General features: G+C 49.1%; 1 protein-coding gene across 1 annotated transcript; it reads right to left on the reverse strand.

The window, feature by feature from the left end:
- Window positions 1-1,981: 1,981 nt before the first annotated feature.
- Window positions 1,982-2,449, reverse strand: LOC308270811 (ribonuclease pancreatic-like; the record flags this gene model as incomplete). The annotated part of the gene is made up of 1 exon (XM_080706956.1): window positions 1,982-2,449. One exon carries the CDS (start codon window positions 2,447-2,449, stop codon window positions 1,982-1,984), a length of 468 nt encoding a protein of 155 aa, XP_080563082.1.
- Window positions 2,450-14,257: the final 11,808 nt, after the last annotated feature.

The following is a 14,257-nucleotide window of genomic DNA, read 5'->3' on the forward strand; positions in this document are numbered from 1 at the left end:
GGCAAGTGTCACCTCCTAGGAGCAGCTCCTGAGGCCACCCCTAGGGCGGCTTACCTGGGTCTCCAGTCAGGCTCTCAGAGGGGGTGGAAGACCAGCTTCTGCAACACTCAGTCCCTGCTGTGGACCTTATATAGATTTGGAGGGGGTTGGCCTCCAAGAAAAGTGGGAGGAGCATCTTTGTCTCCACTCAGATAAGAGCAAAGATATGCAAGGAAAGGAGAGGCATGTCCAGGGCCCACCCCCTTCCGAGGCTGCTGGGGAAAGAGCCAGTCTCTGCCTCTGGGGCTCCTTCCACCATGTGAACCCCATCGCTGTGCTGGTTCTCCAGGAGCAGCAGAGACAGACACTCCAGGGCAGCGGTGCCCGACCTGGCGGACCCCAGCGCAGGCCTCGTGATGGCTCTGCCTGCCGTGTTCTCCAGGTTCGGCACCTGGAGAAAGCAGAGACACCCCTCCTGCGCAGACAGAGAAGGGCCAGCCAGGCTCTAGAGGCAGAGGGGCTCTGGCAGGGAGCAGCTGCAGTGAGAGGAAGGAGGGTGGGAGCAGGGCTCCTGCGCCCCACCCCCAGGAAGAGGTCTCTAGGAAGACAACTTCTCCAAGCAGCATCCCACTCCACCTCTCTCAAGGGGCGTCCTTGGCTGGTTTCATCAAGGAAGCAAGAGTTTGAGGAAAGTCTGCTTGGAGGCACCTCCCATCACCCTCTCCCATGTCCCGCCCTCCTCCTGCGCACACTTAGGCGGTGATGGCTCTGCTCCCCATGGGAGCTACTGTCTAGGACGTCACGAGGTGGGGACTCTATGCAGACACATCAAGGCCAAGAGAGTCCAGCCTTGCCTAGTTCAGGGGACAAGTCTTATCACCCTCAGGGGAGCCTTTTATCAGTCACTAAATCCCACCTCCACTCCCTGTAGGACCTGCTGTGAGCTTTGCACTGGTGACCTGGGGCCTCAACTCACTCCAATTTGGCCCAGCCAGTCTCCCTTCCCCAAATGTATTCTTTCTCTCTTTTTCTTTTTCACACTGGATATTGAACCCAGGAACATTCTACCTCTGCGCTACAACCCAGGCCTGTATTATTTTTTTACTTTGAAATAGGGTCTCTCTAAATTGCTGAGGCTGGCCTTGAACTTGGGATCTTCCTGTCTTAGACTTCTAGTAACTGGGATTACAAACCCAGTTGGTAGGCCATTCCTTAAGTCCCAGTACATGGGAGGCTAAGACAGGAGGATTGCAGTTTGAATCCTACGTCAGCACCTTACTGAGGCTGTCCACAACTTAGCAAGTCCCTTCTCAAAATAAAATGAGGCAAGGGGTATAGTTGGAAGGTGGAATGCCCCTAGGTTCAATCCCCAGCAAAAGAAGAAAGAAAGAAAAAGAAGAAAGCAAGCAAATGAAAGGAAGGAAGGAAGGAAGGAAGGAAGGAAAGGCATGAGGGTGGGGAGGAATGGAGGTGAATCACATCTACAGGTGCAGTTTGCACAGACAATGGCAGAACCCGAAATGTTGGTGGGAAGTCGGCCTTTCCCTGGTGCTATGGCCCCATCTAAAATCAGTACAACTGCAAATAGAGGATCGATATAATGGTTGAAAATGTAATCAAATCTAGTAATTAACACACACAGAAGCCTAGTCTTTCCTAGGAATCCACTAGGAAAGGAATTTTCTCGGGTCACTGAAATCCAGCACTCAAGGGAAGGCATCAATTACTCCTTCGCGGCTAACCAGGACTAACCCGACTCCCAGTTCTTGCCCTTGCTGGAAAGCAACCACAGAAAGAGCATGTGGACCAGACGCATCAGCGATGGATCAGGTGGCTGCAATTATGTTTTATTGAAAGGAGTTAACATGGGGCCAGGTCACAACCCACTCCGCACCCCCAAAGCCAGCGGGAGCAAGGCACAGGAGAGGAAGAGTGTGTTGAGAGGAGCCCAGGCAGGCGTCGCGGTGACAGTGAGGGTAGAAGGCACCTCACCGCTCTGGCCTCAGCTGGAGGCTTCCACAGAAGCGTCATAGTGCACGGGTACAGACGGGTTCCCTTCACAGGCCACGATGATGTGCATCACTTTCTGGGTGGTGCGGTAGGCGCAGTTGGGGTACTTGGAGCTGCCCGTGGTGCGGCAGTCTGTGATGCGCATGGTGGAGCTGCTGCGGTAGCAGTTGGTCTGCCCGTTCTTGCAGGTGACGTTTTCCTGGGAGCAGACGGCCCGCACATCTTCCAGAGACTCATGCACAAAGCTGTTCACCGGCTTGCACCTGCCCCGGGTCAATTTCCGGCGCTGCATCATTTGGTTGCAGTAGGTGGGGCTGCTGCTGCTGGACAAACCCTCTGAGTCTACATGCTGCCGCTGGAACTTCTTGGCATGAGATTCCCTGCCCAGGCAAGGCTGCACCCATGCCAGTGCCAGCAGCACCAGCAGAGACAACAGGACAAGGGTCTTCTCCAGAGCCATGGTGGCCTCGCTGCCCTGGGGAGCCTGGCTGGGGAAGGGAGAGAGAGGAAGAGATAACAGCTCCCACTGCTGCTTCCTGGCCAGAGTCTTCCTTTCAATTCAGCCAGAAAGCTGTTTCTTTTTCTGACAGAGCTTCCAAGTTGATGAGACACATGTACCCATCTCCAAGTGCATTTTATCCCCACTCACTGGAGAGTGGCCTCCTGGAGGTGACCAACAGCGTCACCCCAGATCCTGGCAGCACTGCGTTTGAATACTGGAGTTACATCTAAAATGTATTTGACAACCTGAGAGTAACTTAGAGAGAACCCATCACAAAATTAAAAATAAAAGCCGGGTGTGGTGGTGCACACCTGTAATCCCAACATTTGAGAGGCTGAGACAGGAGAATTGTGGTTCACAGACAGCCTTAGCTACTTGGTGAGGCCCTCTGCAAATTAGTGAGACCCTGTTTCAAAAATAAAGAAAACAAAATAAGACTGGGGGTATAGCTCGGAGATAGAAAGCCCCTGGGTTTAACTCCCAGACATCCCCAAATGATAATAAATTAAATAATTTTGAAAAATAAAATACACCATACCCCAAACTCAAAGACTCATTGAGCATCATTTTGTATTTCTACAGTGTCGCCATGACACCCTAGCCACTGGCCGACAGAGCCTGTTGTCTTATAACACAAGGGAAACTCAGCCCAGCACCTGACACTGGCATCATAAAGGGATTCCATTGTATTCCACAGAGGGATGCTCGCTGCCCAGCGTGGCCCTTCCTCCTGCCCCATCCCTTCTCTCTGACCCTGCCCTCTATGGCCTGGCTCAGGCTTTCTCAGGGCAAGTGTCACCTCCTAGGAGCAGCTCCTGAGGCCACCCCTAAGGCGGCTTACCTGGGTCTCCAGTCAGGCTCTCAGAGGGGGTGGAAGACCAGCTTCTGCAACACTCAGTCCCTGCTGTGGACCTTATATAGATTTGGAGGGGGTTGGCCTCCAAGAAAAGTGGGAGGAGCATCTTTGTCTCCACTCAGATAAGAGCAAGGATATGCAAGGAAAGGAGAGGCATGTCCAGGGCCCACCCCCTTCCGAGGCTGCTGGGGAAAGAGCCAGTCTCTGCCTCTGGGGCTCCTTCCACCATGTGAACCCCATCGCTGTGCTGGTTCTCCAGGAGCAGCAGAGACAGACACTCCAGGGCAGCGGTGCCCGACCTGGCGGACCCCAGCGCAGGCCTCGTGATGGCTCTGTCTGCCGTTTTCTCCAGGTTCGACACCTGGAGCCGTGCAGGGTGATGAGCACCTGCGATCAGGGAGCTCTGTCCCCAGGAGTCCTGAGACTGCCTGTCACAATTCCACATCTCCCAGGGCACCTCTCCTGGAGAGGGAAGGGGGACTAAGAGGGGCCTTCCCCCAGCTGGAAGGCAGCTCAGATCCGGAGAAGAAAAGGGGAGAGGGCCTGAGCAGGGATGAGGAGGCCTCTAGGGTGAGCTGGCCCGTGCCGGCCGCCGCCCACCCTCACCAGCTGTGTTTGTTGGTTGGTTGGTTTGTTCATCCCAGCCCTTTTTATATTTTATTTTTAATTTTAAACAGGGTCATGCTAGGTTGCTGAACGCCTCGCTACATTGCTGAGGTTGGCCTGGAATCTGCAATTTTTCCATCTCAGCATCTTAGGTGCTGTGATTACAGGCATGTGCTACCATGCCCAGCTGAGAGTTGATCACAAAAAATAAGAAAAACCAGACCCACATCTTTTTCGCAGGAAACAGAATATATTATTATATGTTTTTATTAATATATTAAACACCTATGAGCTAAGCAAGTTGCAAAAATTATTTTTTTCAGCTCCTTGGTTGCTTTCTCTCTAAAATTGGAATATTAATATGTAGTTTTCATATTTGTTGTTGGGTTGAGAGAAAGTCTGATATGCAGAGAGCTCAGAGGAGTGGCCCAGCCCAAGGAAGCCATCAGCAAGGGCCAGGTGGGCCCCGGGGGTGTCTGTTTAAGTGCACTGGGTGATCTTTGTATCGCTTTTTGAAGGGAGTAATCTTGAAATGCCACACTTTTGCTAAATACCTGAGCTGAAAACAGCGGGCAGCATTGAAGGTCCTGAGGAGGAAAAAAGGGGAAGAGGATGTCGGGAGAAACTTAGGTGGGAAGAACGAAATTCTTTGACAGGGCACTTTAAACTTGTTTCACCAGACAAAAGCAACGAGGCCGGCTACTGCATGTGCAGTTGGGGGTGAGGAAGACACGCCGTGACCACAACTTTCAGGTTTGTGCTCGTGTAATTCACCGGCTCCTCCAGCCCAGTAAGCCAAGAAATCAGAAAGAGGTCACAGAAAAGCAAAGAGTGTTTTGTTTACAAAACAGGGAGACACAGGCTCAGGTTAGAAACAGAGCAGGTGCTTTACTGAGCTTCAGCAGGACTGAGGCTTTCATAACAAAACGGAGAAACTGGGCCCGGTGGCGCACACCCACAATCCCAGTACTTAGGAGGCTGAGACAGGAAGATCACAGGTTCCAGGGCAGCCTCAGTAATTTAGCTTAAAAAATAAATTAAAAAAAGTAAATGAGTATAAAGCTCAGGGGAAGAATGCCCCTGCATTTCAATCCCCAGCAACACACACATACACACACACACACACACACACACACACACACACAATTTCTTTAGGAAAGATAAGGAGGATAGGAGTTAATTCAGTGGTTGAAAAATGAATCAAATCAGATGATCATAAATTTTGAAGCCATTGAAATGTCCAGGTCAAGAGGCAAACTGAGCTGAGCAAAATGGCACACACCTATAATTCCAGCATTTGGCAGGCTGAGATAGGAAGATTGCAGGTTCAAGGCCATCCTCAGAGACTTAGTGAGGCCCTCAGCAAAAAGTGAGACCCATGCCAGGCGTGGTGGCACACTCTTGTAATCCCAGCATTTGGGAGGCTGAGACCAGAGGATTGCAGTTCACGGACAGCCTCAGCTACTTAGTGAGGCCCTCTGCAACTCAGTGAGACCCTGTTTCAAAATAAAGAATATAAAATTGGGCCGGGGGTGTAGCTCGGAGGTCAAATGCCTCTGAGTTCCATCCCCAGACCTGCAAAAATAAATAAATAAATAAATAAATAAATAAATAGTGAAACCCTGCCTCAAAATTAAAAATAAAAAGAAGCTGTGCATGGTGCACATGCGTGTAATCCCAGTACTTTGGAGGCTGAGACAGGATGGTCACAGTTCTCGGCCCGCCTCAGCTACATAATGAGGCCCTCTGCAACTCAGTGAGACCCTGTTTCAAAATAAAGAATAAAAAATACGGCTGAGGTATAACTTGGTGGTAAAATGCCCCTGGGTTCCATCCCCAGTACCAATAAATAAATAAATGAAATAAAAATAAAAGGAGGTGGGGGTGTAGTTCAGAGGTAGAAGATCCCTGGATTCATTCCCCATTATGAGAGAGAGAGAGAGAGAGAGAGAGAGAGAGAGAGAGAGAGAGAGAGAGAGAACGAGAGAAAGAAAGAGGCAAGCTGGATATGTAGTATTTTTCAAACCCTACAAAGAGTTGTTAGATTCCAGAAATTGTTACCTCTGTATCTCAGGCAACATTCTCACTGTTATAATCCCAAATACCTGACCATACAACTTAAAGGAAGAAATAAATTTTTGGAGGTTCTGGGCTCAGTTCATGTGATGCCAGGCTCTGAAGCTCAGGGCACGGCTGCAGAGGGGAGAGAGAAGAAAGCTCTGCTCTCACGTCATGGAGGCCAAAGCAGGGAGCCAGCAAGCAGGGAGTTCAGAGACACAGCGCAGTCCCTGAGGGACACCCCCCACCCCCGCCTAGGCCACCTCCCAGATAAATAGATTTATCCACTGATAATAGTAGTAGATTTATCGATCGATGAGATTACAACCCACTTGACTTAACTATATCAACCCTGAGCTGATCCAATACATGATCTGTTTGGGGGACATTCTGTATCTAACCACTATAAGCTGGCAAATTCAGTTCCCATCACAAGGTTGGTATGGCAACTTACTCCTCTCAGAAAAATCTCAAGGCTTAGAGAAGCATTTTGCATGTGGTATCTCTCTCTCTCTCTCTCTCTCTCTCTCTCTCTCTCTCTCTCTCTCTCTCTCTCTCTCTCTTTCAACTCATTCTACCTCTGATCTACATCTGCAGCCCAATTTTCTTTTTGGTTTGAAACAGGATCTTGATCTTGCTAGGGTGCTGAGAGTCTTACTACTTGCTGAGGCTGTCCTTAAACCTACCATCCTCCTTGTCTCAGCCTCCCAAGTACTGAGATTACAGGGATGTGACACCACGCCTGGCATTTTGCTCTCTTTTATATCATTCTGCAGGTCTTTTTATTTTTATGTTATCAGTCCCTGCCCAGATTTTTTGTTTTGTTTTGTTGTTTTTTGTGTGTGTCTCAAAGTCCTTAAATAGTATAATCATGGGTGGTCAAGTTAGAATTTGTTGATTCACTCATTAAACAGTGAAGTATAGAAATAAGTAAGGCGCAGGGCTTGCCCGAAGGTGGCAGGGGAGGGCTTGGGTTAGTCAGACTCTGATACCAAGCCATGGCTCACTGCCTGACTCACACAGAAGCCAATAATATGGAACTGGTTTTTGGTTTTTTGCTTTTTGTTTTTTGTATTTTTTGTGGTAACGGAATTGGAACCTCCTGGCATTCTACCTCCAAGCTATAACCCCAGCCTTTTTTTTTTTTTATTCTTTATTTTGAAACAGGGTCTCACTGATTTTCAAAGGGCCTCACCAAGTAGCTGAGTCTGCAAACTGCGGTCCTCCTGTTTCAGCCTCCCAAATGCTGGGATTACAAGAGTGTGCCACTACGCCTGCCTAGAATTGGTTTTTGCAAAAAACAAAACAAAATTATCATGCAGTCAACCAGCAAGGAGTTGAGGAACACTGATGTCAGATCGGCCTACCCATCTGCTGGTGTGTGTCTGGGGTGAGCTGGGAGGGGGGCAAGGCATAGGAGGGGAAAGGGAAAAGCTGCTTGCTGACCTGTTTCCAAATAAAAATGTAATATAGGTCTGGGAGTGTAGCCCCGAGGTAGAAGGTCCCTGGGTTCTATCCCCAGTACCACCAAAAAAAAAAAAAAAGAAGAAGAAGAAGAAAAGAAAAGAAAGAAAGGCTATATTTTGCCTTGGGAACAAAAATAAATAAATAAATAAATAAATAAATAAATAAATAAATAAGCTATTTGGGTTGGGCAATTGGGATTTCTGGTTTTGAAGTATTTCAGCAGGACCGTAAACTGTTGTTGGTTTTGTGATAGTGGTAATGATGCCACGCTGTTGAATTTAATTCTGAATCTTTTTCTTTTTTTGCAGGTCTGGGGATGGAACCCAGGGGCATTCGACCTCCGAGCTACACCCCCTGCCCTATTTTTTATTCTTATTTTGAAACAGGGTATCACTAAGTTACGGAGGGCCTCATTAAGTAGCTGAGGCTGTCCATGAACTTGCGATCCTCAGGTCTCAGCCTCCTGCATGCTGGGATTACAAGCGTGCGCCACCACGCCCGGCTCATTTCTGAATTTTAAGTGCTTCTATGCAGCCACTCTCACATCAAATGATTATTGTGATGATACAACAGAAAGATCAAGAAGTTCTCGCCACTCCGGTGGCTATGCAGGTGACTGAACAATTTCCAAGAAGACCTGGGATTCTAGCTTTTCCCAAATCGGTCAACCTCTCAGAAGTAAGAAAAAGGGCAAAAGGGGAAACTGAGAGACTGACTCTACAAATGGACAATGGTCAAACAGACCGTATGTACAGATGGAACTCTGCCCACAGTCTACAATAAATCTAGGAAACCAACCCACGAGCTACAGCAAAGCAACTCTCTCCATAGCAATTGGGCCAGAATAGCTAGGACTTGATTAATAACTGGAAACGCTTCCAAGTTTTTTCCCTGATTACCCAATTTAGGACCAACCAAGAGAAAGCCACATGTGTTCCCCTAACCAACCCGGTAGGATGCGCCACCTCTAGTCCGCCAGCCTCGCCCTCCCCTGCTCACCGCCTCCAGCCAGTGCACAGCTGACGCCTTCCCGTCCCCGCTGCAGAGCCTCCGGCTCCTCTCCCCGCGCAAGTGACAGTGAGTGACTATTCCATGGCAAACTCTGAACCAATAGGCTTTGCTGCTTCTCATTTGGGTGGTTCTGATCATTCCCTGTAGATCTTTAACAGAGCAAGGTATGAGCAAAGTAACGATGATTTTAGAGGAAACACTGAGAAAATCTCAAAAATGCCCCGTCAGTAAGCTGGCCTCAAATGCTCACACAGCCCCAAACACACATGCACGCACACACATGCAATACACACACATACACTCTCTCAAGATTCCTCATGAAACCCAGAATAGTAGAGAACAAAGAGAAAATTAGAACAGGATAAGATGGAAAAGTAGAAAGTAGAAGTCGGCAAAGGGAGATGACCATGGATGGAAAGGGAGAGAAGTGAGGAAGGGATGAAAGAAAGAGGGAAAGGAGTCCTAAGCCCGAGCTGCCCGTCTCCTCCCACCTACAGGAGGCAACCAGACGGCACGCCTCGGCTCTTCCCCTCCACCCAGAAATCCCAACTGAGAATCTAAGCCCAGGGTGGAAGCCCGTTCTTTATTTTATTTATTTATTCATTCATTCATTTTGGGCACTGGAGCTAAAACTCAGGGGCTTTATACCTCTGAGCTACACTCCAGCCCTTTTTATTTTTTATTCTGAAACAGAGTCTTGCTAACTTGCTGAGTTTGGCCTTTAACTGTTGTTGAGAATCCAGAACTAGAGGCCCAGTACGGGAGCGCCCTCCTGTAATCCCAGTACTTTGGAAACTGACAATGGAGGATCTCGGACTTGAGGCCAGCCTCAGCAATTTAGTGAGACTCTAATCACTTTGTGAAACCCTGCTTCAAAATACAAATTAAAAGAGAGTGGGAGTCTAGCTCAGAGATGGAACATCCCTGGGTTAAATCTCCAGAACTAAAATCAAAACAAAAAAAGAAAAGAAAAAAGAAAAAGAAAGAGAAGAAAAAATCTACAACTCAGTCAAATAGAATACAAATTATAAGCATTATTTCCAAATCTAGAATAAAATATTTTATTGCCTTTGAAAACAATCTCAGCCGGGTGTGGTGGCGCATGCTTGTAATCCCCGCACTTGGGAGGCTGTGACAGGAGGATCACACAGGTTCGAAGCCAGCCTCAGCAACTTAGTGAGACCCTGTTTCCAAATAAAGTATAAAATAGGTGTAGCCCGAAGGTAGAAAGCCCTTGGGCTCCACTCTCAGTACCACAAAAAAAAGAAGCATGTGCCACCATGCCTGGCTACATAACCAATTATTGCAGTGGTGGCGCACACTTGTAATCCCAGCGCTTGGGAGGCTGAGACAGGAGGATCGCACGGGTTTGAAGCCAGCCTCAGCTACTTAGGCTCTCAGCAACTTAGTGAGACCCTGTTTCCAAATAAAATATGAAAAAGGTCTGGGAGTATAGCCCAGAGGTAGAAAGCCTCTGGGTTCCACCCCCAGTACCACCAAAAAAAAAAAAAAAAAAGAAAGAAAGAAAACAATCTCACAGTCAGGCATGGTGGTACATGTTGTTTTTGTTTGTTTGGTTGGTTGGTTTTGGGTGTTTTGTTGTTGTTGGTTTTTTTTTTTTTTTTTTTTTTGTGTGTGTGGTACTGGGGGTTTCTGGAAGCCCTTCTACCTCTGGGCTACACTCCCAGACCTATTTTTATACTTTTTTTTTTTAAATTTGAAAACAGGGTCTCTTAAGCCAGCGCCCGGGTGGTGGTGCATGTTTTAATCCCGGTACTTGGGAGGCTTGAGACAGAAGGATTGCAGGTTTGTGGCCAGCCTCAGCTACTTAGTGAAGCACTCTGCAACTTAGTGAGACCCTGTTCCAAAATAAAGAATAAAAAATAGGACTTGGCATGTAGGTTAGAGGTAGAATGCCCTTGGCATCAATCCCCAATACAGGAAAAAAAAAAATAAGTAAATAAAAGAACCTCACAGCCTGGTGCTGGAGCACATGCCTGTAATCACAGTACTTTGGGAGGCCAAGATAGGAGGATTGCAGATTTGTGGCCAATTTAGCAAGGTCCTCAGCAACTTACTGAGATCCTATTTCCAACTAAAGAGTAAAAATAGGGGTGGGGTATAGCTCAGTGGTCGAATGCCCTTGGGTTAAATCTCCATTACTGGGGGGCGGGGGGGAGTCAGTGGGGCACTGAAGCATGTGCCTGTAATTTCACCTACAAGAGGATGGCAGGTTTAAGGTTAGCCTCAGAATCTTAGCAAGATTTTGTTTCAAAATAAAAAAGGTGTGAGTGTATATAACTAGAGGAAGAATGTCCCTGAGTTAAATCCCCAGCACCACAAAACAACAATAAAACCCCTCAGCCCATCAGGCTGGATTCAGCTGGACTGTCTTCTGGTATCACTTTCCGTCTCCCCAAAGTCTCTCTGCAGAGTATTGGAGAACCTGGGCTTCTGGGAACGGGTGGGGAGGCGAGACGGGGAACGGAGTCCAGTAGGTTCCAGGAGGTGATGTGCCAACCACGGAAGAGCAGGACGGGCTCAGACTGTGGGTGCCTCCCCATCTCCACCTGAGGACATGCCCCCACCCAGCAGGGAGCAGGAGACCAAGGCCGAGGGCCAGCAGGGCAGGCTCCACTTTCCCAGGGACGGTCCTGACCACTGAGAGCCCGGCAGGTGCTGTCAACAGCCCAGGTCCAAAACGCACACCTGGCCCCACCGTGTAGCCAGAAGCCCTCCACCCAGGAGCAGGGCTGTTCTCCGTGTGTCCTTTCCCACCTGGGCACCAGCCTCGGGTCCTCCTCACCGAGCCCAGGTAGGACACAGGGTGTCTGAGGAGCATGGAGGCTCGGCTGTCTGCACTGCTCATTACACAAGACCTAGCTGCTGTCAGCCTGGTGCTCCGGTGGTCTCTGGGCTTCATCCACTTTAGGGGGCCCCCCTGGCTGCTGCACATTCTGCTCCAGCCCAGGCACTGGCACCTTCCCTCCCCACCCTAGGGGCAGCTCGATGCCCGGCTCCCTGGCAGCCTATCACTGGAGCAGAAATAGCGATCTGGTCTCCTTCTCTGGAAAAGAAAACGGATGCCAAGGGAAGGTAGGACAGCTGAGAGACCTGAGCCAGGAACTACCTTGTCTTTCTCCTGAGAAGCAATTATACCCAAGACTGTGTAAGATTCACCTAGTGTGGAGAATCCTGTGCAACAGAAGCAGCTCAAAATTGGAATGCAAACCAGGAGTGGTGGCGCACGCTTGTGATCCCCGCACTTGGGAGGTAGAGACAGGAGGATCACGCAGGTTCGAAGCCAGTTTTGCTGGCTTAAGAGACCCTGTTTCGAAATAAAATATAAAATAGGTCTGGGAGTATAGCCCGGAGGTAGAAGGATTCCATCCCCAGTACCACCAGAAAGAAAGAAAGAAAGAAAGAAAGAAAGAAAGAAAGAAAGAAAGAAAGAGAAAGAAAGGAAGAAAGGAAGGAAGGAAAAGAAATTGTAATGCAAAGGAGACCTGAGTAAACTACCACAGAGGGAGGACAGGAAACAACAGGAGGAAAGGGTGAGAGGGGGAAACGAGCATGATCAAGGATTAGTCATTTTTAGGGCTGAGGAAGGGCGATTCAGACAGAAGCCCAGGAAGAGACACAGAAATGCTGGGCCTCGCGAGTGCTGTGTGTTTAGAAAGTAGCATTTACTGGGCTAAAGCAGCAATGACACAAAAACAGAGGCCAAAGGAGAAGTCATAAGTGACCCCAGTGCCTGGGAGACAGACAGGAGGATCCCAGCTTTGAGCCAAGAGCATCCTAACGTAGAAGACCCTTTTTCAAAATAATAAAACTAACTGAATAAAACAGGGCCAATATTGTAACTCAGAGGTAGAACACACACACACACACACACACACACACACACACACACACACATACACACACACACACATTTACCTTTGAACTCAAGCACTTGAAGGCACCTTCCTCCAGTCGTCCCATTGCTACACGATGGGACAGAGGACCAGAGTTGCCCAAGGTTGGGCAGCACTTTGGCTGCAGAAGGATTGGGGGTCCTGCACTTGGGCCAGTGCAGCGTCCTCGCCCCCTGCCTGGTGTGTCGTGGGTGGGGGATGTGCCCCTTGGGGTGTGCACACAAAGGACCACTTAACTTAAAGTGAAACTGACCTCTTGTTTTAGTTCTGGATTCTCTGGTCCCCGCAGCTCCTCCTGATACGAAGTGTGTGTGGAGAAAGGAGAGATGGCCTCCTGCTCAGTCACAGGCTGGCCAGCCAGGCTCTAGAGGCAGAGGGGCTCTGGCAGGGAGTAGCTGCAGGGAGAGGAAGGAGGGTGGGAGCAGGGCTCCTGCGCCCCACCCCCAGGAAGAGGTCTCTAGGAAGACAACTTCTCCAAGCAGCATCCCACTCCACCTCTCTCAAGGGGCGTCCTTGGCTGGTTTCATCAAGGAAGCAAGAGTTTGAGGAAAGTCTGCTTGGAGGCACCTCCCATCACCCTCTCCCATGTCCCGCCCTCCTCCTGCGCACACTTAGGCGGTGATGGCTCTGCTCCCCATGGGAGCTACTGTCTAGGACGTCACGAGGTGGGGACTCTATGCAGACACATCAAGGCCAAGAGAGTCCAGCCTTGCCTAGTTCAGGGGACAAGTCTTATCACCCTCAGGGGAGCCTTTTATCAGTCACTAAATCCCACCTCCACTCCCTGTAGGACCTGCTGTGAGCTTTGCACTGGTGACCTGGGGCCTCAACTCACTCCAACTTGGCCCAGCCAGTCTCCCTTCCCCAAATGTATTCTTTCTCTCTTTTTCTTTTTCACACTGGATATTGAACCCAGGAACATTCTACCTCTGCGCTACAACCCAGGCCTGTTTTATTTTTTTTACTTTGAAATAGGGTCTCTCTAAATTGCTGAGGCTGGCTTTGAACTTGGGATCTTCCTGTCTAAGACTTATAAGAACTAGGATTATAAACCTGGTTGGTGGCCCATGCCTGTAAATCCCAGTACTTGGAAGGCTAAAACAGGAGGATTGAAGTTTGAATCCAGCCTCAGCACCTTACTGAGGCTGTCAGCAACTTAGCAAGTCCCTATTTCAAAATAAAATGAGGCTAGGGGGTATAGTTGGGAGGTGGAATGCCCCTGGGCTCAATCCCCAGCAAAAGAAGAAAGAAAAAAAGAAAAAGAAATGGAGGGCAGGGAGGTGGGGAGGAATGGAGGTGAATCACATCTACAGATGCAGTTTGCACAGACAATGGCAGAACCCGAAATGTTGGTGGGAAGTCGGCCTTTCCCTGGTGCTATGGCCCCATCTAAAATCAGTACAACTGCAAATAGAGGATTGATATAATGGTTGAAAATGTAATCAAATCTAGTAATTAACACACACAGAAGCCTCGTCTTTCCTAGGAATCCACTAGGAAAGGAATTTTCTCGGGTCACTGAAATCCAGCACTCAAGGGAAGGCATCAATTACTCCTTCGCGGCTAACCCGCAGGTTAGCCACGAACTAACCAGGACTAACCCGACTCCCAGTTCTTGCCCTTGCTGGAAAGCAACCACAGAAAGAGCATGTGGACCAGACGCATCAGCGATCCATCAGGTGGCTGCAATTATGTTTTATTGAAAGGAGTTAACATGGGGCCAGGTCACAACCCACTCCACACCCCCAAAGCCAGCGGGAGCAAGGCGCAGGAGAGGAAGAGTGTGTTGAGAGGAGCCCAGGCAGGCGTCGCGGTGACAGTGAGGGTAGAAGGCACCTCACCGCTCTGGCC

The sequence above is a fragment of the Muscardinus avellanarius genome (genome assembly GCF_963383645.1).
Source record: "Muscardinus avellanarius genome assembly, chromosome: 12".
In the NCBI taxonomy this organism is placed as follows: domain Eukaryota; kingdom Metazoa; phylum Chordata; class Mammalia; order Rodentia; family Gliridae; genus Muscardinus; species Muscardinus avellanarius.